At 39.7% G+C, this 25,811-nt stretch overlaps 1 protein-coding gene across 1 annotated transcript in view; it reads right to left on the bottom strand.

Moving 5' to 3' along the window:
• TBCEL (tubulin folding cofactor E like) overlaps positions 1-24,544 on the bottom strand; it is a 78,282-nt gene extending 53,738 nt beyond the window's left edge. Inside the window, exons 1-3 of the mRNA XM_032640631.1 lie at positions 24,412-24,544; positions 2,937-3,086; positions 1,124-1,263 (exon numbers count right to left, since the gene is read on the bottom strand). Coding sequence (XP_032496522.1) covers positions 1,124-1,263; positions 2,937-3,069 — 273 coding nt within the window. The 5' untranslated portion in view covers positions 3,070-3,086; positions 24,412-24,544. The remainder of the gene's footprint in view (positions 1-1,123; positions 1,264-2,936; positions 3,087-24,411) is intronic.
• Positions 24,545-25,811: the final 1,267 nt, after the last annotated feature.

The following is a 25,811-nucleotide window of genomic DNA, read 5'->3' on the forward strand; positions in this document are numbered from 1 at the left end:
TGTAATGAATCCCTTTATAGCAACATGATACAGGTGTTAGGATAATCTAATTCTGCCTGAGAGTCAGGGAAAGTTTGAGAGGAACAGCAACTTGGGCCAAGTCTTGAAAGATACATAGGAAGCAACTGGGTAGACAGAGGAGAAAGAGAACAGTAGATTTAGAATGAATAAAAGCAAGGAAGCTTTTCATGTCCACATTTATCATGAGCTGCAAGAAAAGCACATGGCTAAAGATGGAGATAAAACTCTAGAAATAGCAAAGGGCCGTATGATAGAGGGTCACACTTAGAGAGTTCAGACCATAGTTTGTAGGTGGTGAAGAGCAGCGAAGGGACTTGAAGCAGGAGTTTCATAATCACACTTCATTTATTAAAAGCAGTCTGGTAGCACTGTAGAAGGTTAGCTTAGAGGAGGCAGAGTAAAACCAGAGTCAGGAAAACCCATTAGGACACTTTTCCAATACTCCAAACAGGAAATAAGAACCTAAATTAAGTAGGAAGAACTATTTTTCTCTTATTCTTAAGGGTAGCTTCTATCAGGTCACGCTATAATCAGGTAGGTAATGTTATATATAATAATAAGAGAGAATGTCATAATACTTTTATTTGTGCAACTTGGCTTAGAGTTACTCTGAGGTCAAAGGCATCAGTTGTATCAAATTACCAGTGCGACTTAAAATAAGGAAAAGTTCTAAAAGATTTGGAATAAATTTCAGGAACAAGAATAAATATTTTTATAACCTTAGGTTCGAGCTCCAGTAATTTTTATGTCAATTTAAAGTAATAAATATAGAAGTAGTAGCAGAGAATGGGCACAGGATGTGTAAACTAGTGAAACGGTAGAGGATTTAATGCACTGTTAGCAATCTAAACCTCTGCGGCCTCATTAACCTCTTGATGCCTGGAATAAAGTTCCTCAGTGCTTTTCACATTAATGAAAAACAAATCAGCAATAACAAGGTGCATCGAAAATCACCATAGAGACAGTTGGAGCAGTCGGTTATTTCTCTTGAGACATACAGAGGAGAATCTCGAGCGAGAACCAGGATTCCGCAGCATACGTATCAACGTAAACAATGATACAGTGAGTTGTTCACCGAAATGCAGCAGTATAAAAACTTTACCTCGTGCCAGTCTTCGAGTCTGTTGTCAGAAAGATCGAGTTCTGACACGTGAGCACAGAAGGCAGCGATTTCTTTTTCATCCCCTGCACAGGTTATTCCACAGCTGTTCAACACCAGTACACTTGGGAGGTTGAGGCGATCTGAATCATGGGAGAAACAAAATACTTTCTCCGTCAGCCTAATTCTTGTCTACATACATTCAGCCACCAGGAATCAAGATCAAATTGTGTGAAATTACACAAGGACCTTGAAAATATAAGATACGCTGGGATCCAAGGGTACTGAATTCTAAGGGGAGACAGCCAAATATGGCCCAGGAGATCAGAAGAACTAGACCAGTACCCCCAAAAAGCCCTGGAGGTTTCACCTCCTGGCAGCATTGTTTATCTCAACTGCCAACAACAGAACCATCATCCATGCTGTCACCTTATCATGTGACACTAGATCCATGTGATTCATGTCAGGGCCACCACTGTGTTCTTATTGGCCTCAATTCTTTCTTTTTTTTAATTTAGTTCAAAAGTATCATTCTGGATAGCTCTTTTCTCTCTGTCTGATTTGTATTTTCACTTTCTGTTGCCTCTGGAAATTATCTCAAACCATTAATAGTCTATCTGCTAAACCACTTCTGTTCTTCAAGTTCATATCACTCAAGGAATCTTCCTCGCTTACGTGGATCCATTTAAAAATCTGTATCTTTCTCCCATACTTGTCCATCAATCATTCCCCTTTCATATCCATGTAGAATTTGTCCCTTATGAAAATCAGACTTTTAAAAATATATAATTATAATGAGAGAAAATGTTTTAAAGTCTTAAACCATTCAATGAATTCAGTCAAACTATTGCTTGTTCAAAAGTATGTCAATAAAATCACTCTTCCTATCTCTAATAAAAAGGATAAATATGAGAATTCAACCACTCTTTTCCCATTTGGTACAAAGCCAAGGCTCACAAAAGTATATTTCATTAATGGAAGCCTCGAATAATATGAACTTTCAACTTAGTACTTTTCACAGAATCAATTTCCTCAGAATGGGAGTGGACCCTGAAAAAATGAGCAAGTAAGAAGTCCACTTCTTTCTGCTGCTTCAGTTTATACGGATTGATAAGATAGTTGCATTGAGAAATAATAAACATTCAGTAACCTTTGGACACAGGAACTAAAACACTGTTCAATATTCATCTCCCATCACTACAAAGAACTACTTCCAATAACAATTAATTACAACATCAAGCTAAAATGCAAACCAAAAACACACCTTGCACGTTTCTAGTTGTAGATCTTTGCTCACATAATAATCCCCCTCCTAGAATGTCTTTATCTCCTCTCTAACCAAATTCTACATTCTTGAAGGGTTAGTTCAAATCTCGCAGCTCTGAACCCTTTCTTGATCCTATAAATTAACTCTCTAAATGTCTTTCCCAATCACTGTGCCGTTCATTTGACTCAACATAAACTACCTTGTGTTATTATATATTTTTGTAAATGTGAATACATTGTAATCCAATAAGCTGTAAGGTCACTGAGGGCACAGGCCAGGCTTGTACTATCTGCACCCTCCGAGTTCCTTGAAATATTATCACTCAAATATTGCTCTCACCCTATGAGTGCAACTAGAATGCCTTTTGGCCAACCTGCAGGAAAATAAATCCTTTCAGGTTTTCAAAAACACTGAAATCATAGCAAGGGAGAAAGACTATTCAACTCATAATTCAAAATAAAGGGAATCATTTGCAAATAAGGCAATATTCTGGTTTAACGTCCTAAGTAAGCTCCAGTAAAAAAATGTTTTAGGCCCCATCTTTCTTACCTTTCATAGGAGAGCCCTGAGGTGTGGCTGGGACATGGACTCCCATCCCAGGACCACGGCGGTAAGGAAAGTTTTCAGGACTATATTTTTCACATAATACTTGCATAAAACTCCTCCCACTAGGTTGATCCATCTTCCTTTCCTAAAATTCTACAAGAAACCAAGAAATCATCAAAATTTATTTATTTACTCATACAAGAAATATTTATTGAGAATCAATTATTTATAAGGTACTAAGCTAGGCACTGCATACACATAAGACAGGCAGGGAGAAGAGTTAGATGCTGCAAAAATACAGGGGAAAGATGATGAGGGCCCAAAGTGGTACAGTGGTAGTACAAATAGATTTAAGATGAACTTAGAAAGCAAGCTTTTCAGGAGTTATAGGGGCTGAGGGGAAGGTGGAGTCAAGGCTGACCCCCAGGTTTCTAGTACAGGAGACTAGGTGACTAGTGACACAACTAAGAAAAAAGCAACTATGGAGAGATCTAGGTTTAAGGAGGAAATTGATGAATTCTATTTTATACATGTTCAATCTGAGGCATCTGTTTCAGGGGAACAGTCTGAAATTGGGTGAGAAATGTGAGCTAGCGGCAAAGATTTGGACCTCATCAGGAAATATCATGAATAAGAATAATAGGGCACTAGAACTCTCTGGGACACTGATATTTAAGATACAGGCAGAGGAAGCAAAGCCATGACGGCAAAGTAAAAGGGATGATCAGAGAGCGAAGTGTACAGCCAACATTTTGAGAAGTTTTGGTGAGAAGGGGAGGAAGAAGATGGGCTGATAAGGTAGGCAGGAACAGGAGAGAGTACAGGATTGGGGGCAATTGCCAAGATCTTTCCTCTTAAAATAGGAGAGAACTGAATATGGTTATAGATTATAGAGAAGCAGCAAGTACAGCTGGAGAGTCTGAGAATGACTGCTGGTACCTGGTCCTAGGAAAAACCAGCAGGAATGGGCATTAAAAAACTTCTAAAAGGCTGTTTGGTACTACCCATCTAGTACTCCGAACTGTTCACCATTGGTGGTGATATATTTACTTCACTATGCTGCACTGGTTTGCTTTTGCTTATACAGTTTAATTATACTGAATGTTAGGCATCTTTCTCGTGCGATTGTCCTAACTCCACCATTACATTATGAAGGGGAGCAGTGCCATGCGATTCTACTTTTTCAGTATTGGTTCATAGCATCTGGCAGAGTATACTACACACGGTAAGGGCTCAATAAATGTTGCTGCGAACTAAAATCACGAGCCTCCAGTATGCTGAGCGGAAAGAGAAGATGCAGGATCAGGAGTGGGTTTAAGTCCCACCCGGTTCTACCACTTAATAGTTTTGTGCCATCAGGCAAGACAGCGTATTTCTCTGGGACTCAAACGTCTTATTCTGTAAAATAAGATATTAATATCTATACTGCTTGGAGTTCAGCATTACTGTAGAGCTCTAAAATGTACAAGTGCACTATTGAGATTATAGAGCTCTTGTAAAGCTCTAAAACACACAACTGTTATTACCTGTAACAGGAATTTGTAGTATGGTAGAAAAAGCACATAAACAGAAAACTTAGGCTCTGTCATTTACTAGCTGGGTGAAACATAAGCTAGTTAGCTAGCCTCTCTCTACTTCAATTTTCCCACTGTGGATGAGCTAAAATTTTCCTCTTGGGTTTGTAACAAGAATTTGAAAAGGGCATAAATATAAAAGTGGTCTTTAAACTTGGCCCATTTTCTAGATTACTACCAGGACCACGAGTACTGTACTTTGTGAAATCAATTCACAAATGCCTAGAACACAGAGTAGACACTCATTGAGCACTTGTCCAAAAGTTTTACCCATACTTAATTTATCAAAGTTTAGACTACGTAATACATTTCATAACAAGTATATCACAAGTCACCTTGAAAATACAGGGCTGCCCTCGGTCAGGGTCATCATTTGGGAGCTTAAGAACAGAGCCTGTTTTAGGACAAGAGAGTTTGTTCTTTCTACCCAGAGTGGTAAGTATATGCTGCTGCCCTCTATCCCAGCACTGTGTCAAAAGTGAACTGTGTGGGTTCATCTAGGACTCCAGGAACTTTCAGGTGGAAAGGTTCTTTTTCAATGTAAACTCATCACCAACAGCATACAACACAGAGCAGGTGCTATGCCACTAGTGACAGGCATCATAGTTCTTATCAAAGACCTGTCTCAAGCAGAATGCCAACAGAATTTTCAGAAATGTTTAACAAAAAGTCAAAGAAGTTACACTGCTATCTTCCATGCAACTGGCAGTTCAAAAGAATAAAAAGTGTGTGGGAGGGTGCTGAACTGTCAGTGCCAAAATAATAGTCACCGAGTTTAAATAGCATCTTTTAACTGAGCTTCAGAATCACTTAAACTCCAACCTCTTCGATCCAAGGGCAATAATCCTATACACAATTTATTTATTTATTTATTTATTTTGCGGTACGTGGGCCTCTCACTGTTGTGGCCTCTCCCGTTGCGGAGCACAGGCTCCGCGGCATGTGGGATCTTCCCAGACCAGGGCACGAACCCGTGTCCCCTGCAACGGCAGGCAGACTCTCAACCACTGCGCCACCAGGGAAGCCCTACACAATTTAAATATAGACAAGCTGAGTGTGGAATTAAAGAAACCTCAGCTAAAATTGGAGTCTGGACAGACCTATAGGCAGAGCCCTCACCCTTGCCACGCAACATTAATTACTCCAAATGGGAAGAGATGGAGGCCTACATCTCTGACAGGAAAGTGTTGCCTACTTTACTATCCAGCGGGAAGAAGAAAACTCTTTGCTCAATGACAGCCCAGCCAATCAGAGACCACAACAGCCCAGCCAACCTCCATACTTTGGACTCCCAGCTGCCTCCAATGGACTGTTTGGTTTTAACACACTCCCCCTCCCCTCATTTCCCCTATAAAAGCAAGTTCCCCTTCCTTGTTCTCTGGATTTGCCTGTGGTCTGCCACAGTTTGCACATCTCAAATTGCAAATCCTCTGGCCATTCCCAAATAAACTGGCTTTCGCTGGTTAAATAACTGGCTATTATATTATTAAAATTGATATGAGGGATGGTGAGGTTAGAAACATATGCAAGTCAAAATAAGTGTTAGTAAGCAAGCAATCATGGGAACTGAAAAGTTACTCCTTATGGCCCCGTGCTTTCACAATGCTTCCAAATAGTCTGCTTTTTTTTTTTTCCTAAAGACTTAAAAGCAATGCCAGTCACCTTCACTGGTCATTTTCCAGGATACTCTATTGGAACAGCATTCCAGGCATGCAGATAGTGTACACAATAATACATGGGTTTTGAATTAGAACATTAAGACTGCAAAATGGATCAGTGACATAAATCTACTCAAAATCTGTTGGGGCAGTTGGAGGAGGAACAGTAAGTGGGAAAGGAAAACTGAAAACCAAATAGATTGAAAAACGAGGACATACAGGATGGAAGAAGATCTTTAACTGGAGACTTTTAAAAGGGTTTTTTGGAGGTGGAGGGGTAATCTGTGACTTTCTGGCAAGAACCAGTGTCAAATAACATCTGACTACCTTCTACAGTTGGCAGAGGTCTAATACATTTGTAAAAGTGTGCTGAGTTGGTGCTTAAAGCCAGGGAGCCAGGAATCTAGGGTGATGTTGCTTGGTTCCATTTCCCAAGTCATGGAGTGTGCCTGTGAAAAACTCAACTCCTTTGTGCCTCAAATCCTGACTATAATATGCTTTCATAAAGCACTTGGTAAAAGTGCAAGCTGGAGGATAAGGTGCTCAGCCCAGTCACCTAAGTAACCTCAATAGCTATCAATTTGTACTTTCTGTTCCCAAGGTCAGGTCAAAATTAGTATGAAACTCAACACAACTGGAAACAGAAAATAGGCCATGTCTGACCACGAAGAGTGGAAGAGATGCAAGATATAGCCTTATGCTGGTATGCAAGATCAATATTTACTTCACCAAAAAATTTTATGGTAAATTACCACACTTCATAAAGTGTAAATACTACCAGCCTCACTCACAACTTCCAAAAAATATAAATACTACCCCAGAGTCCCAAAACATGCATTTTAAATCTTATAAAAAATAGGTTTATCTGCCTATATATGCACAGACTACCTCCAGAAGGATAAAATAGAAATCAGTAAAATTAATACCTGTGGTTGACTGAAAAGAGAGGAAATGAGGAATAAGGTGAAAAGGAGATTTCCTTCTCACTGTTCAACCATTTGAACAGCCTGAACTCACCAGGTGCATACATCACCCTTTTTTTCCATATATTATCTTTTCAAAATACAAAACATTTTTAAGTGATTTATCTGGGAATGACCTAATAATTTGTCAAAGTATTTTTTAAGTCCTCATTATTATCAACTGTCTGTGAAAAAAATGCCAAACCCGACCATGTGAAATATATAATATTAACTTTTAAACGAATTGGGAATTGAGGAAGAAAAGAAATAAAATGGATGGCCAAAGGGAAATACTTTTGTAAAAGAGCATTGGTAAAGAAAAAGAAAGCAGAACAAAACACGTCTGAGCCTCAGAACTAAACTACAATCAGAATGAGAGGTAGGGTTGAGAAGAAGGGGGGAAAATGATTCGTGGTACTCTCAAAGTCATTACCATGGCTTTAACAAGGGCAAAGCAAAAGCTCCACTATGAAGTGTACAGAGGGGTGGGAAGAACACCCTCAGATCTGCCATGTTGCTTCCTTTGCTAGCCAAGTTAAATGTGTTAATAAAAGTTACCCAAATAGTTCATCCAAATTACTCAAATGGTATCCAAACTACTGTGACTCTGGAACCACAAGGGCCCCAGCAGGCAGAGGTTACAAAGCCATAGCCTAAAGATGCTGGGGAGCTTCAGGCCTCCCAGTTGCCTCCTGCTGTGGAGACTAACAAAAGAATGGGGCTTCCTACAGCAAGATGCAAGTTACTGGAATAATAAACAGTTGGGAACTGATTTAGAGTTCTAAAAAATAAATTGCAAGAATTCAAAATATGCATTAATGTAGGATGAGGTTAAACACCCAGGAAGAGTTTTCATAGCATAAAAATAACAGAGAGGAGGGAAACACTCCCAAGTAGCTTAAAATTATTTTCAGTCATTTGACATGGACCCATTTATATACAACTAACCAATCTCATCTATTCATCAGAGAGGGCAGAGAAAACCACATTCTCAAAGCTACCTGCCAATATTTTGCTACCAAATATGTGAAAATCAAACTTAGGTTAAACATTTTGGCCAAAGGCTCCACAATTTCACCTTAGGGTTCCTTTGGTCAGATGACATTTCATTCCAGGCATTTTTCTCTTCTCAGGTGCCTATCTCCTTTACAAGACAATCTGAGAATAAGAATTTCTTTACCACTTGTTTAATAAAAATGGAGACAACAAATATGTCTAGTTTTCTCTCTTTTTTGCACCTTATCAAGTGGTTCCAATTAGGCTTATTTGCCCATTTATTCGTAAAATGTGTGCCCTCACAAAGCTTACAGTCTCGTGTGATTCCATTCAACAAACATGAACCAGACACCGAATCTGTGCCAAGCTAAATACTAAAGAAAGTGAGAATGAATAAAATCCAAATGCTGCCCTCGGGGCATCCAAAACCTAGAGGGAAACACAGGGAGATAATGCGCACCTGAAATAAGCCACCCAGAAAATAGTGAATTCAAACACAAGAAGCAATTAACTTTTTAGAAGTATGATCAAGGAAGTAGGAGGTGAATCCTGAGCCATTTTGAAAGATAACAAAGATTAGGTTAACAGGTTGGAGAAGAGCATTCAGGCACAGGAAACAACGGAAGATAAACCAGCACAAGAGACATTAAGCAGTATTGCTACAACATAAAATATTTGTGGGGAGCAGGGGAGACAGGAGATTCGACTGAAAGGTGGACAGTGGTCAGCTCATGTCTGACCTTGCTCAGGTTTGACTTAATCCCATAGAGATAAAAGTAAGAAAAGTTTTGATAGACTGCTGTGAATATTGTGCAAGGATGTGGGTGACCGATCTTTATGTAGAATATCAAGGGGTCAAAAATGATGAGAATCTAAAAATCCCTAAAGGACTGGGCAAGTAGGAGTTCGTTTACCTTAGTGGAAGCACTTTCAGTACAGACAAGGGAGTAGAAACCATAGTTTAGGGGGTTAAGGAAGTAAATAAATGAAGACAGTAAGTATAGACCATGCCTTTGAGCAGCTTAGATGAGAACAGAAGAGATGGGACAGATGATGAAGAAAAACCAAGCGTTCAGAGAGAGAGACAGAGCTGTTATATCTTGTTCCTTTTTTAAAAGAACAAAAGAGGAATTTATAGGCTGAGTTTGGTGGGTAGGGGCACGGAGCAGGTCAAAAAACTAACAAAACAAAGCTAAGAAAAACAAATATCATATATTAATGCATATATGTGGAATCTAGAAAAATGGCACAGATGAACCGGTTTGCAAGGCAGAAACTGGAGACACAGATGTAGAGAACAAATGTTTGGATACCAGGGCAGGGAAAGTGGGGGGAGTGGGGGTGGGGTGGGATGAATTGGGAGATTGGGATTGACATATATACACTAAATGTATAAAATAGATAACTAATAAGAACCTGCTGTATAAAAAAATAAAATGAAATAAAATCCAAAAATAAATAAATAAATTTTAAAAGAACAAAAAAAACAAAGCTAAGGAGGAAAATCTGGATAGCGTCAAAGAATCTCTTAGTATTACTAGCTTTCTCAATTTTGGGAAGTTTTTTTTTTTTTTTAAGCCCATTTAACTTTTACTTTATGGACTCCTAACCTCATCCCTGCAAAACTTCCTTTTGTGAAAGACCTCCACTATATCTAAACCCTGCCAGATTCTTGGACATTTTAGGTAGCTGGGACTTTAGTTTGTTTCCTAAATCTTTCTGATCCTCAGCAAAAGTGTACCCAATAAAACATAATTACTCTGGGAAAGTATATGTGTATTTTACATATTTTTACCTCCAGGAAAGATAAAAATGAATAAACAAATAAAGGAATGGATAAAGAAGATGTGGTGCGTACAGACAATGGAATACTACTCAGCCATAAAAAAGAACAAAATAATGCCATCTGCAGTGACATGGATGCAGCTAGAGATTATCATACTAAGCAAAGTCAGAAAGAGAAAGACAAATACCATATGATATCACTTATATGTGGAATCTAAAATATGGCACAAATGAACTTATCTGCAATACAGAAACAGACTTACGGACATAGAGAACTGACTTGTGGTTGCCAACGGGGGTGTGACTGACCGGGAGTTTGGGGTTAGTAGATGCAAACTATTAAATTTAGGATGGATAAACAACAAGGTCCTACTGTATAGCACAGGGAACTATATCCAATCTCCTGAGATAAACTGTAATGGTAAAGAATATTAAAAAAGAATATATTTATGTGTATAACTGAGTCACTTTGCTGTACAGCAAAAATTAGCACAACACTGTAAATCAACTATACTTCAATTAAAAATTAAATTAAAAAATAAAGAAAAAAAGGGTCTATTGATCAGCTTTTTTCTAAATAACTGCTTTAAAAATACTAGCGACATACATTCTGAATTTTTAAAACTTACCAACTGAAAATAAGCAAAAAACCTATAACCCCATGTAGATGTAGTTTCACTTTTCATTAGCTAAGCTAAGCATGTAAATAAGTGTCACCAAAAAGCTTTTCTTATCTGAAGCGTATTTAGAGCCACAGCCATACCAGGAAGCTCTGGTTGACAGATTTAGAGAGTAGATTAAAAGCCTGAGGATGCACTTTATGGTGTATATTTTTTCAGACCATTTTTTCCATACTATATAGATACATGATTTTTACACAAAGATTAAATTACTTTTAGATACAGAGCTCTGTAACCTGCCTTTTCACTAAACAGCTCATGAAAAACTTTCTATATCCATAAATATATACATATACAATCTTTTTTTTTTTTTTGCGGTATGCGGGCCTCTCACTGTTGTGGCCTCTCCCGTTGCGGGGCACAGGCTCCGGACGCGCAGGCTCCGGACGCGCAGGCCCAGCGGCCATGGCTCACGGGCCCAGCCGCTTTGCGGCATGTGCGATCTTCCCGGACTGGGGCACGAACCCACGTCCCCTGCATCGGCAGGCGGACTCTCAACCACTGCGCCACCAGGGAAGCCCTACAATCATTTTTATGGTCTGTAGAGTATTCCATTAACAAGCTTTTGCACCTGAACTCATGAATGACAGCAATCTCTCCCATAAAAACACATTAAAGACATTGTCCAAGTCAACATACTTAGGCTAGACAGTCTCATTCTGTATGGCACTTCTACCTTCACTTATCATAAAGTACATATACCTGCAATTCTATCTCAGTTACCTCCTTGAGCATTATGTAATATACCTAAGTGGATGCCTTCTTGGGATGAAAAGTAAGGAAAATAAATTAGTTCTAATAACCTTTCAGAACTCTTCTGTAGAATTATAGTTTACTAATTCACAAATTGACTCTGAGTATGCCAAGTGCAAAACTTGAGCGTAGCTGATAAGTCCATTATCATAACATACCACACCACCATGATTTCACACCCTACTATGAACCACCCTATTTCTCAGTTTCCTTCTCAACTGTATACTAAACTATATCCAAGTGAAATAATGTAGCACATCAACTTTTTTTGGTAGATTATTTTTTTTAATTAAAAAAAAATTATTATTTTTTAAAATCCAACATTGCCAAATGAAATGTGAATTCAGACTCCTGGTCAGTCCTTGAATTGGGCTATTAGTAGGGCACTGTTACCCTCTTCACTTATCACAGCACTATGCTTCTCCTTAAAAGTACCACAGGTATTAAAATATCTAATCCAAATTCTTTATTTCATTATATTAGTGGCACCAAAATATCTAAAACTGTGACTCTACGTTATCAGTGAGTACAGCCCCAGAGCTGTCTGTATTTTCTACTAAAGAACTATACTGCATACAAGGCACATTTGATGTTGGACAAAAGACAAAGTTTTCTCATCCACAACTGCAAATTAGCAAACAGGACTGATTCTCACGCTAGTAGTCTATTCTACGTAGCACTCAAAATTTCTGATCCAAATGCACTAGCCCAAGAATTTTATTATTTTGATGAGAAAGTATTTGAGAGGAAAAAAATTTAAGAAAATACTGCTATTTAGATGTAAGTACCTCTTTGTGTGAAAATATTTCTAAGAACTTCTTTCTTAATTCCTGTAGCTTCTAACTGTCCAGAAATGTTGGCTTACACCAATTGTCTATATCCCTATGAAATTAGGCATTTTAGAATGCAGAAAAGCACTTTCCACCAACTTTCAGCAATCACAACATAAAATCTTTAATATTCACCACACCCCTTACTTCAATAAATTCCAAGGAGAGTCTGCCCTTATCCCCCTTCCCAACCCCTTCCCAAACAAGTCTGCATCCATCCCTACCTTTCTATGTGGCCCAGATTCAATCTGGGAAAATCTCAAGGCTTTTATGTTGCACTTACTCAAAATTCAGGAGTAGAAACATTTACTCTTGAATCGATGCTCCCCAAAAGCCAAGTGTCCCCAAACTGAGATTAACAATCATTTGAAAGACTAGTACTTTTCCACAACCATCTTCTGAAACAGCCAAACTGACACTTATCTCTATTTACAGGACATGAAACTGAGGTGACTTGCTCGGGTTTCCGAGGCCCAACCAGCATGCTAAGTCATACTTTCTGTATCCCTAATCTGTTGAGCCATGCTGTCTTCATTGAAGAAAAAAAAAAAAATTCATGTCAACAGTATGTAGCATCATGCACAAATCACAGAAATACAACTTAGTAAAATTTATGAAAATCATTACAGCCAAAATACCTCTTGTAACCATGTCAAAGTAACTGAACCACAAAGCCAAGCAGCAGTACTGATTGGTCTAGTCACCAAAGGGGGAAAAAATATTCTCAACTTCCCTTTCCTGCCAGAAAGCAATAAATATTAGTTTCTTGAATGGATTTGTTTTCATCAGGAGAAAATTGTATACACATGCTATCTTTCAGCTGTGAACACACAAGTTCAAGGTCAATCTGTTCTATAAACTCAGCTGTTTACAGAACAGATTACCCCATCATCTCTACTTGTGAGTAACTACAGAGGCTATCAAGTTAAAGCAAGGCCTCATTAGGAACGGCCTACTAGTTCATCACCCTGCAGCCTTCTAGAGTTTACAGACCATTCTGGCTCACAGCGAAGAAGTGCCAGAATGTAAACGTCAGCCACACAGAGAGGTTGCCAGAGTTTACAGGTTATTAAAAAAATTCACTAGCCCTTTCCATATTTAGTGCTATAGTAGTATTACTGCCCTATGGTGATATTGCCTAGTGGTAATAAGTGCTGGTTCTAGAACCAAACTGCCGGGATGTAAATCATGACTGACTCCACCACTCCATTTGACTACAAGGAGGTTACTTTGGTTTCTAAGTCTCCACTGCCTCACTTATAAAAGGGGTAACGGATAGCCCCTAACCCCTAGCTCATAGGGCTGCTGAATGAATAGAGATAACATGGGTAAAACAGGTCTCATTCCGTGCTTGGCACATGGAGAGCACTCACTAAATACTGGCTTACTATTACTCCTACTGCTACTGCTACCACTGTTACTACTCCCATCACAACCCAGTGAGCGTGGCAGCATTAATGTAGGGCTGGGGACTTATTTACAAACTTTGCTAAATAGATTTGATCTAATATTTTTTGGTCCTGGGCCTATGCTAATTAATGCCAATTAATGATTCAGGCAGTAAAATGTCTGACATTTATAATGTCACTCCTCCTTAACTAGAAGATCTTCCCTTCTCCACCTGTCTAAATTTTATGCATCCTTCAAGGCCCTACTCAGAATATACTTCGGAGATGAAGCCTTTTCAGATACCTCCTGCCATAATGATCTGTTTCCTTTGAGCTGAGCTCATGGTAAATATTTATTGCCTAAAATATTCAGTGGGCAATTAATCAATCACATATTGGCACAGACTCTTTTGATTTTTGTCCCATTATTAACTCATGCATAGTGTTGTGATCTTCTTTTGTTTGTTTAATATCTTTAGACTGTATAGCTCTTGAGGGTAAGAACCATATCACAATGCTCCTTTCTATCTATCATGGACTGGAACTTTGCACATAATTGGCACTCAATGAATATGCTAATCAGTCAGTTTTCTAATCACTTCTGATTGTGCGTATCAAATATATTTTATAAAGTATGAAAAGCAAGTGTATTAATAAACTCAGCTCAGAGTAGTTACAAACAAAAATGCATCATAGCCACCACTGAATTACTAATTATGTCTACCTCTCCATGGGGATTCCAAAAGTTAAAAGAGATCACATGACAGGGCAATGAATCAGTAACAGAGCCAGAAATGCTTGCTTCTGAGCACAAGCTAAATTCTTCTGCAAAAACTACAGCCACAGTAGATTTAATACTGAATATATAACTTTGGTATCTATACTATATGTCTTATATGCAAGAGTTAATAATTTCTGCCATACTTCAGACCAATAGGCACAATGTAGTAACTAAAGAGGAATATATGCGCATTGCTGGTGAGACTGTAAAATGGAGCAGCTGCTGTAGGAAACAGTGTGACAGTGCCTCAAAAGATTAAACATGGATTTACCATATGATCCAGAAATCCCACTTCTAGGTATATACCAAAAGAACTGAAAGCAGGGACTTGAATAGCTATTTGTACGCCAATATTCATAGCAGCATTATTCACAATAGCCAAAGGATGGAAACAATCCAAATATCCATAGGCAGATGAATGCATAAGCAAAACGTAGTATGTACATACAATGGAATATTACTCAGCTTTGAAAAGGCAATTCTGACACATGCTACAACATGGATGAACCTTGAAGACATAACACTAAGTGAAGCATGCCAAACACAAAAGGACAAATCCTATGCGATTCCACTTATATGCGGCATCCAGAGTAGTCACATTCACAGAGACAGAAAGTAGAATGATAGTTGCCAGGGGCTGGGGAGAGTGGGGAACAGGGAGTTATTGATTAATGGGTACAGAGTTTCAGTTTGGGGACAAAAAAGTTCTAGAGATGGACAGTGGTGATGGTGGTACAGCAATGTGACTGTACTTAATGCCACTGATCTGTACATTTAAAATTGGTTAAAATGGTACATGTTATATATTTTTTACCACAATAAAAGTACTTCAAAAGATAGGGAATAAATAAAATATGTTACACTAAAAAAAAAAAAAAAAAAGATAAATACAGGTCAAGTCCAAAATGTCTGATTCTTACTCCCCCAGCACAGTTATCAAATTAATGCCAACAATTCACTTAAGGATCTTACACAGTAAATGAGGGATAAATTAGCCAAGTCTCAATAAATGCATTTTGTACGAGATATGGTTTATAATGTATACAATCTTACATTTTTCTTGGATTCCTTTACTGGTGTTCACATGGAAAAATATCACTAATGGATGAGGGATTAATAGAGTTAACATTTAAACTACAATCTCCAAAGGGACTTGCCTTTATAAAATGTATGCCTTAAGTTACTAATAGTACCGATGAGAAAATATGATCCTCATATAAGTCACAATAATAAGGGTTTAATAATCTAGACCTGTTTCCAACATTTTAAGAATCATGATTCTTTCCTAAAATACTTTTTTTTCCATTTACCTATAACTAAATAATAATACCATGTTATAAATATAATAAAAATATTCTCAAAAATGAACTATCTTCATTGAGATAATGGCACCCGTCAACCAGAACTTAGTATTTGAGAGATTCATTGAATTAAATCACTATTTTAAAATAAAATGTTATAAATATATGTCTGAGCATAGAGGGAAGGGAGAGTGCTAAAGTTCCTGAAAAACCGCCTCCCCAGACTTCATAATACAGTTGAGCCTCATTATTAGCAAATTCATTGTTTGCAAATTCACCTACTCGAATTAATTTGTAACCCCAAAATCAATACCTGCAACATTTTCACAGTCATTTGCAGATACTTGCAGAGTAAGAAAAAATTTGAGTCCCCTGACAGACGTGTACATTTCCAGCTGAGACAGAACAAGGCGTTGCTCTGCCTTCTTGTTTCAGCTCTCATACTGTAAACAAGTGTCCTTTTCACGGTCTATTCAGTGCCAGGTTTTTCATATTTTTGTGCTTTTTTGTTGATTTTACGATTGAAAAAGGCCCCTCAGTGCGAGGCTGTGTCCCTAAGCACAGGAAGGTTGTGATGTGTCTTATGGAGAAAATAAGTGTTAGATGAGATTTATTCTATCTAACTATAGTGCTGTTCACTATGAATCCGAAGTTAATGAATCAACAGTATATTGAATAAGGTGTCTTTAAACAGAAACACATATAAAACAAAGTCAGTGTATATATGTCCATGCCACTCTCTCATTTCGTCCCAGCTTACCCTTCCCCCTCCCCATGTCCTCAAGTCCATTCTCCACGTCTGTGCCTTTATTCTTGTCCTGCCCCTAGGTTCTTCAGAATCATTTGACATATATACACTACCAAATGTAAAATAGCTAGCTAGTGGGAAGCAGCCGCATAGCACAGGGAGGAGATCAGCTCAGTGCTTTGTGTCCACCTAGAGGGGTGGGACAGGGAGGGAGGGAGGGAGGGAGACGCAAGAGGGAGGAGATATGGGGATATATGTATACATATAGCTGATTCACTTTGTTATACAGCAGAAACTAACACCCCATTGTAAAGCAATTATACTCCAATAAAGATGTTTTAAAAAAACAAAACAAAAAACAAAGTCAGGTATTGATCACTTGACGAAAATGTTGTGTGCAATGACTGGCAGGACCCTAACCCTACATTTCCCCTGGGACCAATGGTTCCGTATTCACTAATTTGGTGTTCACGGCAACTTTACGTAAGTACCATGAATAACAAGAATCAACTGTACTTTGTAAAGAAAACTCTGGAGGAAAAAAAATAGATCAGTGGAATTGAAAAGAGAGCCCAGAAACAGGTCTATGTAAATGTACCTGCAAGCATCATAGACATCAGTAAGAAAAGGTTAAACTACACAAGAACTGTCCCAGGACAAGTGAACATAAATCTGGGAAAAATGAAAGGGAATCCTCATCTCACAACACAGAAAAATTCAATCCAGCTAAAATGTGGAAAGCAAACTTTATTCCTATGAGAAGAAAACAGTTATTTTTTTTTAAATAGGAAAAGAGCTCTAAGATCTTGATTTAGGGAAATATTTCATAAGCAAAATGCAAAAAGGAACCATAAAGGAGAAGTCAAATGAAAACCTTTTGATCATCAAAAGACTTTAAACACAGAAAAAGACAAGCCAAAAACTGGATGATAATTGCAACACATGTAACTAACATGGGGGAACTCCTAAAACCAATAAGAAAAAGGCAAACAACTCAATAGAAAAATGGAAAAGACATGAACAAGTATTTAACAGAAGATAAAATTCAAAAGACCGATAAATATATGTAAAAGATGTTCAAGTTCAATAATTCAGAAACAGAGATTAAAATCTCAACAAACTATCATTTTATATAAATTAGCAAAACTTAAAAATTCTGACAATACCAAGTGCTAGAGAAAATGTGGAAGAATAGGAACCCTTCTATTGCTAGTGAGAGTACAAATACCTTGGAAAACCATTCATCATTGTCTAGTGAAGCTGAAGATGTACATTCCCTGTGACCCAGAAATCCTCTTTCTCAGTGTAAACTCTACGGGAACTTGTAATGTGCACCAGGAGAAAAGTACAAGAATGTCCACAACAACGGTATTGTTTGAAATTACAAAAATCCTGACCAAAAAAAATGCCCTTACGTGCAAGAACAGGCAATTGGATACATTGCATTATATTCATAAAATGAAATGTTTCCACAGCAACAACACATAATACTTGATCATTTGCTACGACTGCTTCCTTATCAACGTGAATGACTTTTAAAAACACGGCTAAATGGATAAAATAATCACAAGAATATATACAGCACAATCCCACTTAAAGAAAATCAAAAAAATAGAAGATTAATCATCGTACTATTTAGCATTACATACATAGGTGATAACTGTAAAGAAAATCAGAGAATAAACACGAAATTCAGAACTGTGGTACCCTTGGAGGGTGGGGGGTGTATCATCGGAGAGGGGCACACGGGAGGCAAAAGCAGAATTCTTAATTCCCTCCTCAAACCTGCTTCCTCCTCCGCCAAGTCCCCACCTCCAGAGTTACATTTTTCTCTTCCTCTCACATCCCCGTAATGAACCAACCTCTAGAACACCGTAATTCTGCCCAATTCTTGCCATTTCCTCTACTTTACTCTGGGTTAAGCCTCCATCAACCTCTCACTAGGACTGTTGCAATAGCTTCCTCCCAGGTCACTCATGACCATATAATTCATTCTCCAAGATCATCCAAGTGATCTTTTCAAAATCTAAGTCAAATCATGTCCTTTAAACTGTCCAAAAGCTTCCCTTCACACTCAGAATAAAATCCAAATCTTTATCATAGCCTTCAGGGCTTCATTTTATTTGTTCTGTGCTTACTTCTCTAAACTTACCTCCTCCCACCCTTTTCTTAGCCCACTAGGTTTCAGCCAGCATGGCTTTCTACTTCTCAAACCTGCCAAGCTGATTCCCCCTCTTAAAGCTTTTACAGGAATGCCCTTTTCCTGGCTCTTGGCTTAGCTGGCTTCATCTCATAATTTGAGCCTCAAATAAATGTAAGCACAAATGTTACCTTCTCAGTGAAGCCGCCTCTAACCAGCCCATTAAAAGTGGCACCACATGGGCTTCCATGGTGGCGCAGTGGTTGAGGGTCCGCCTGCCGATGCAGATGCAGGGGACACGGGTTCGTGCCCTGGTCCGGGAGGATCCTGCATGCCGCGGAGCGGCTGGGCCCATGGGCCCGCTGAGCCTGCGCGTCCGGAGCCTGTGCTCCGCAACGGGAGAGGCCACAGCAGTGAGAGGCCCGCGTACCGAAAAAAAAAAAAAAAAAAAAAAAAAAATGGCACCACTGCCACCAGCAATCACTTATCACCTCACCCTCTTTCATTCTTGACAGCACTTATCTCGATCTATTAATTTAGTGATAAACTCCACCCAGAACCAAAGTCCCACAAAAGCAGGAATCTGTCAGTACAGTTCAGTGTGGTACAAAGCAGTGTCAGGCGCATGGCAACGAATATCTGTTGGCTGAACAAAAAAGGGAATTTTTACTTTGAATAAATATGAAGTAGTATTTTCTGACAGTGACATGAAAATCACGAAAACCAGTGAGAGGTATTACAGATGGAAAGAAACTTTGAAAATCACTGGAAAAGCATTAATCTAAGAGGAATTTTAGTTGAAGCCTTTTCTCAACATTACTAGTACTAGATCACATTCCTAAGGACCATTAACGAATGATTAGTGAAAGTTTCATATAGCCAGAGTCCTGAGTTATGGAGGTGTGGCATCTGTTTAACTCTCCTAATTCAACCTGAGTTCAGTTATGAATCTGCGCTGAAATTTGAGCAAGTTATTTGCCTCGCTACGCCTGCTCTCTCATTTGTAAAATGAAACCATTAATACCTATTTCATAGAGTCATTGTGAAGTTTAAATGAAAAAAGAAAAAGTGTTTAAAGCATCTAGCTGCACCTGGCCTAGCAAGTGGTCAATAAATCGTAGTTATTATTATGAAAACTGAGTAGGAAAGTCCAGAAAAGTGGGAGAGCTTATGAGTCAAATAACCCCCAGGCACCTTCTGCTTCTAGCGGAGGTAGACTATATCCAATGTACTGGGACCATAGGCCAGGACTAAATCCTTTTCCCTCCAAAAAGAAGACCAATGTACACAAGGGTAATACATAAGTATGGACAAAGCACTTTGAAAACACCAAGGGAGTGACTCTCTTCAAGAAGGTCAGCCACACATAAACCTGAGTCTTAAAAGAGGTCACAGGAATTCCTAGATGAAAAATAAGGGGGAAAGGCACAAATAAGTGAAAGTGAGAAATGCAGTGTGGCTGGTGTGGAGTGTGAGGGAGAAGGGCTGGGAAATGAAGATGGGCCTGCAGGACCAGATGGCAAGAGGCTAAGGTCCTCTGTTTCCAAGTCTATACTTTATCCTTCAGGGAGATGAAGGGTGTGTGTGGGGGGGAATCTAACATGGTAATTTGGTACCAATCCTTCTAAAGAAGGCAAAACACATTTTTATGAATTTAAACCTAAACACCATATAGGTCCACCAACTGTTATGTCTAAAATGGAAAATAAATGTTAAGCCTAAGTTCTTGAAAACACGAGCGATTTGCTTACCAATGACCGACACAATCTGTTCTCAAGTTTCATACTTTGATGAGCCTTGTTACCATGATCATCGTGACAAAAGCGGAAAATATCTATTAAGTTCACTATTTACCTTGTAGTATGCTGTTTTTTATGTGACATCATTCAATTCTCACAACACCTTTATAAAAGGTACTATTATTAACCCCATTTTACACATCGGAAAACTAAAGCAAAGAGAGGCTAGTCAGATGGCTAGTGAGTGAAAGAAGATTCAAATCTAGGCTGCCTGACTCCAAAGCCCTCAAATTAAACCAACATGCTGAACTGAAACTGCTGAGTTCATTTACATCATTTGCTAAAAAACTGTATGTGTACCTACTGTATTTTAAAGCATCCCGGCTAGGTCAGCAATTCTCAAGGTTTACTGTACATTAGAATCACCTGGGCAGATTCCTAGATTCTGATTCAGTAAGTCTAGGGCAGAACTTCCAGAGATCTGCAATTTTAACCATTAGTTCAATCAATTCTGATTCACTTGATCATAGTTCATTCTGATCACCATGAACTATCCTGTGATAAAACGTGTGCTAGATGTCCTAGAGATCTGAGTATATTTGAGCTTCTGTCTCCATGAGTTTACAATCTAAAAGAGACAGGAACAAGATACACAAACAGTAAATACAAAGCAATACAGGAAAAGCAATATAAACAAAACGGCAAGAGAGACTTCAAGGAAGAAGGATCATCTGTAATGAAATGAAGATGAGTAGGATTTCATGAAGAAAGGGAACATGCTTCCCACAGACTCTCAGGAATAATGTTACATACAAAGGAAGGTACGACGAGTAGACAGCTTGGCAGGAACAGAGGATCTGCATTTAGGAATGCAAAAATAATGTCAGTAAAAAGTAGAGGCTGTAGAATGCCCTCAACGTCAAACTAAACACTATGGGCTTTATTCAGTGCTGGCACTGGGAAACCGCTAATGGTTTCTGAGGAGGGAAATTATAAATTACAGCAATACTCTTTGGCAGAGTACTCTGATGAAGCTATGCAAGGTCAAGCAGATGGAGAACAGGAACAGTTAGGCTGTTAGCATTCCAATCCCAAAGAGGTAAAAGCTAGAACACAGCAGTGGCAAAGAAAAAGGGGAGAACGGTACCTCATCAATGAATTGCATGCAGGGCAAAGGCAACAACCACAGCTAAATGATTTCTTCACCCCTTAAGTCCAAACTGTATTACTATCAGTTTCGTATGACTCTTCACAACTTTTTCTGTACAGCCAACTAGGCCCAAAATATACAGAGTTCACTTATTTAAAACACAGCCCACGACTAAGATGTCAGCTAACAGGTCTCTGAGCAGCCAAAATACATGTCACATAGTTGACACACTAAAAAAAAAAGTATTTATATATATTTTGTATTTAACATATATATAAATGAAACAACATTATTCAGAGCTATATAATCTCATTCTACGCAAAGTTCTAACAAAGGTAAGCATCTAATTTCCAAACCCACAGCAGTTTGGAAGCAAATATTAGAAAGGGAAAAGAGCCTGCTATAAGTGGAAATACTTAAAGAGTCTGAGGTTCAAGAGAAGAAATGAAAACTATAAAAAAGCACACACAATCACTCAGGGTAAATTCTCCACAACTGTTTATTGACAGGTACACGTGATTCCCAGAAAAATGAAATGAATGAGAATCTTCCTTAATGTCCCAAACACCTACCACAAAAAGAAAACTTTTAAACATTCTTTAAAGAGAAATATTTAAAAACAAATATTTACCTGATTAGAAGGTAATTTTTAAAGGACGGCCTATACATGCCAGCACAGCCCCTCTCATCAGTGACCAAGACATAGTCAATAGTTAAAGGTAAGAAAGATATATTTTATAACACACAAAGTTTGAAGATAATAAGAGTGCTTTCATAAGGCATCTAATCAAGAATGTGGCCCCACTGGTAAACTTTAATTTGGGCAAGACTTTCCTAATGGCTGCGCCTTTGAATTCCATGTTCCAAATAATACAAAGACATCCTCAACAAAAACTAAAACTATTAAACTGGTCTTAAATATACCCTATAAATGTACCTACTGAAATCAGGCAACATCATTTGACACTCAACGCCCTGTAACAATAGGCTGTGTGACAACTTTTAAAAGGACTTTAAACGTGGCAACACATGAAGGCCTCTCACTTGGTTTACCAACACTCATTAACATTTATTATAATACTACTCATACAAGGACCTCACCTATCTTATAAACAGATGAAAACGCCATTTTATGGGGGGAATTAAGATGTTAACTGAATCAAAGTTATACTTAAGTTTATGATTAAGTTACTAAAGCCATGAACCTGCACCTTTAATCATGTAGAAAAAGTATACCATACATTAATTATTGGAGTAAGGAAGTATGGGTTTCAGCTTGAGATTTTTTAAACAGCAGAAAAGCAAAATTAGTGTATTAACACTGTAAGATTAAAATAAAATTACCTTAAAGATGCTGTAGGGATGAATCAACTATATGGAACTAGGCCTCTCATATTTCTCAGACCCAGCAAAGGACAGAGAAAATTAAAGCACACACTTATTTCAAAAATTTCACAAATGATCAGGCAACATTAAGCTATCAAAGGTTAAGATTATGGTACAATTTGCTACCCCTTATAAATATGTAAACAAATGAAGCAGTCCGTCGCACCAAGTGGGCTCCACTCTACCTCCCCATCCATCTCCTTGTAATCATCCTTGCTCTCTACAAACATACACGAAGACACTAATTGAAGCCAAAGAAATGTGCCTTGGCGAGAGTGTCTGTCAAACTGCAACTTGTGACCCACATAACAATTTAGTGGATTTAGTCAGCATTTTTTAATGGAAAAGAATGAAATATAATAGAAATGATCAGTATGCATCATAAGTAACAAGGGTAAATACTGCTTTGTGAAACTTTTGTCGGTATGTACTAGATCATGATGTAAAATGTGCTTCTAACTATGGAGCAAAAAGTTTGAAAGCTCCTACCCTAGAGATTTAGGTCAAATGCCTCAGGACTCAAAGGCTGAATGTCTTCATTAGTCCTCCGAACCCACACATAATCTCTTAGCTCAAGATGGACTCGTGGAAACCAATTTAAGAGCTCCAGGGCAGCATAAAAAGAACGGGGACATGCCTCAACTAAACCTGTATCTGGACCTGAAAGAACTGCTAACTTCCCCAAACAACAGACCTAGGCGGTGCCTACAAGCTTCTGGTAGCTTAGCAACCTTCAGAGTAGAGCTCCTCCTTCCTCCACTGACTATAAACAGTTCTAGTCTTCCAACCAACTTTCCTGAACTACAACTTCTAGAACACTGTGCCCCAAAAGAAGACAGTATTAAATCTCCTTCTCGCTTCACCAATTCCCAGTATGTCTCCCTAGAAGAGGACCTTGAACTCTGTACTCCCCATTCTCAGCGGAGAATGAAGCTCCTCACAGATTCTTACCCTCCCCCTTTCCCAGATCCCAGGACGGGGTACCCTCCTCCCAGGCCCCATCCTACTCCAATCGCCTCACTGTCAGTTAATTGTCTTGGGGTCAAAATGATTCTCCCCAAAGTCCTTATTAAACTACCGCATCCTTCTACCAGCCCCCGGAAGGGGCAGGCCTAGAGTCCCAAGAGCCTGGGAATGCCAGTCCGCTCCTTGCCCCACCAAACCTCCCTCGGGAAACGTCCTTTATTTTATTTTTTATTTTTTGATATTTTTTTTGCTTCAGTGGTTCTGAGGCAAGTTTCCTATTTCCCCAGCAGCCCCCGAGTCGTCTCCATCTCCTACCAGTCAGGGGGCATCTCCTCATCCCCCACTACCCCGGGGCACAGTGATTAGTCCGGATTCTCAGGAATTCGGACAGGCTCCCCCAAGACGCCAACCCGGGCCCCGACTCCCTCTCCCAGCCCAGGCCCTCCCCGCGCCGCCTCAGCCCAGGCCCGGCCCCATCTTCCCTCCGACCGGGCAGATGTCCCATCCTCCCCTTCGCCCACGCAGGCCTCGTCCCGCTCCGACTTCTTCCCGCTGTTTCCTCGTACGGCACCCCGGCTCCGGAGGGGAGCCCCTCGGGCCTCGAGAACCCGGAGGAGCCGGCAGGCCCGGGCTCCACTCACCCCTCAGCCCGGGAGGCGGGGGAGCTGCTGCGGCGGCTCCTCGGGCTGCGCCTCTCCTCCCCCCTCCCGGCCGCAGCCGTGGCCGCCGCTCAGCCTCCGGCCTGCTCCCGGCCGGCTGCAGACCGGATCCGCTTCACCTCGTCCCCCACTCCGGCCGCCGGAGCCCAGTGTCCTGCATTGACCCGGAAGCAGCTTTCCCGGCCCAACAACAACACGTGACCCCGTCGCACGTGTCACGTCCGCTGCGTGAATGGGAGGGGGCGCCGGAGGAGCGGGTCCTCCCCGACCGAGCTGCGGTTGCCATGGCGACGGGGATGTCTGTGCCGGCCTGGTCGACCGTAGAAACACACCTCATCTGCTCTTTCTCTTGCCCGTCATGAGGGGACACCCTGGGTGCAAAGGATGAGTACAAATTGTCAAATCAGAGTGGAATAGGGGCAGGTCAGAGCAGAGCCCGGGCCTCTGCGAGGGTGCTGTCTTACAGAAAAGGAGCATTAAGTTGAACCTTCCAGACTTACTTAGGATTTTGTCCTGATTCTGTCACTAGTTTGCCGTGTGACCCTGATCAATTCACTTACTGTCTCTGTCTTCAGTGTCCTCAATAGCGAGCTCTAGGCTGTAATCTAATACAGTCCCAAGATGCTTTTGTGTGAGGATGCGGTAGTGCTCTGGCCTTTATTCTGTGTCCTCTTCACAGGGCCTGTGGCATCCTGAGCTTTCGGTGCTCCAACACCTTCGTAGTAATAGCATCTTCGCCTTATTGAGCCCCTTCCAGATAACAGGCACTGTACATATGCCACTTCTAATTTTTACCACCTTCCCAAAGTAGGTATTTTATAGAATTCAAAACTGAACTTCATAGAGGTTAAGTGATCTGCCCAAGACCATTAGTAAAAATGACCAGGCTGAGATTGGAATTCAGGTCAATCTGGCACGAAAGTCAAATCCATGCATTTCACATTATGCCATACTATTGCTCCAGCTCCATACATGCTATGTCTTACTGTTTAGCTGTGATTGCTTAGTACTTCTCTGACCATTTCTTTTGCAGGAATGTACATGAAATAGGGATGGTGCTGGCTGATCCTGAAGAGAATTCAGCCTTATAAGGATATTTTAGCTGAAGCACTAGGAGTTGACAAGGTCTACGTGCATAAGTTGTGTGTGCTTTCGTGTAGTGTGTGTCAGGGAGAGGTGAGGGGTTGTGATGTGCATGCACGTGTATTTATTGGCTCATAGAGTGGGGAAGACAAAATTCTTTACAAGGGACTCGGTGGCAGTTCCTGGGGACTTACTTTTCTTATTGTATTTTGTCTTGATTTGTCCCATTGGTAGGGCTTAGGGAAATTTGAAAAAAAAAAAAAAAAGCCTGAAAGAGATAATTAAAGAAACTGTCCTGG

This window comes from Phocoena sinus, chromosome 8, assembly GCF_008692025.1.
Source record: "Phocoena sinus isolate mPhoSin1 chromosome 8, mPhoSin1.pri, whole genome shotgun sequence".
Lineage (NCBI taxonomy): Eukaryota > Metazoa > Chordata > Mammalia > Artiodactyla > Phocoenidae > Phocoena > Phocoena sinus.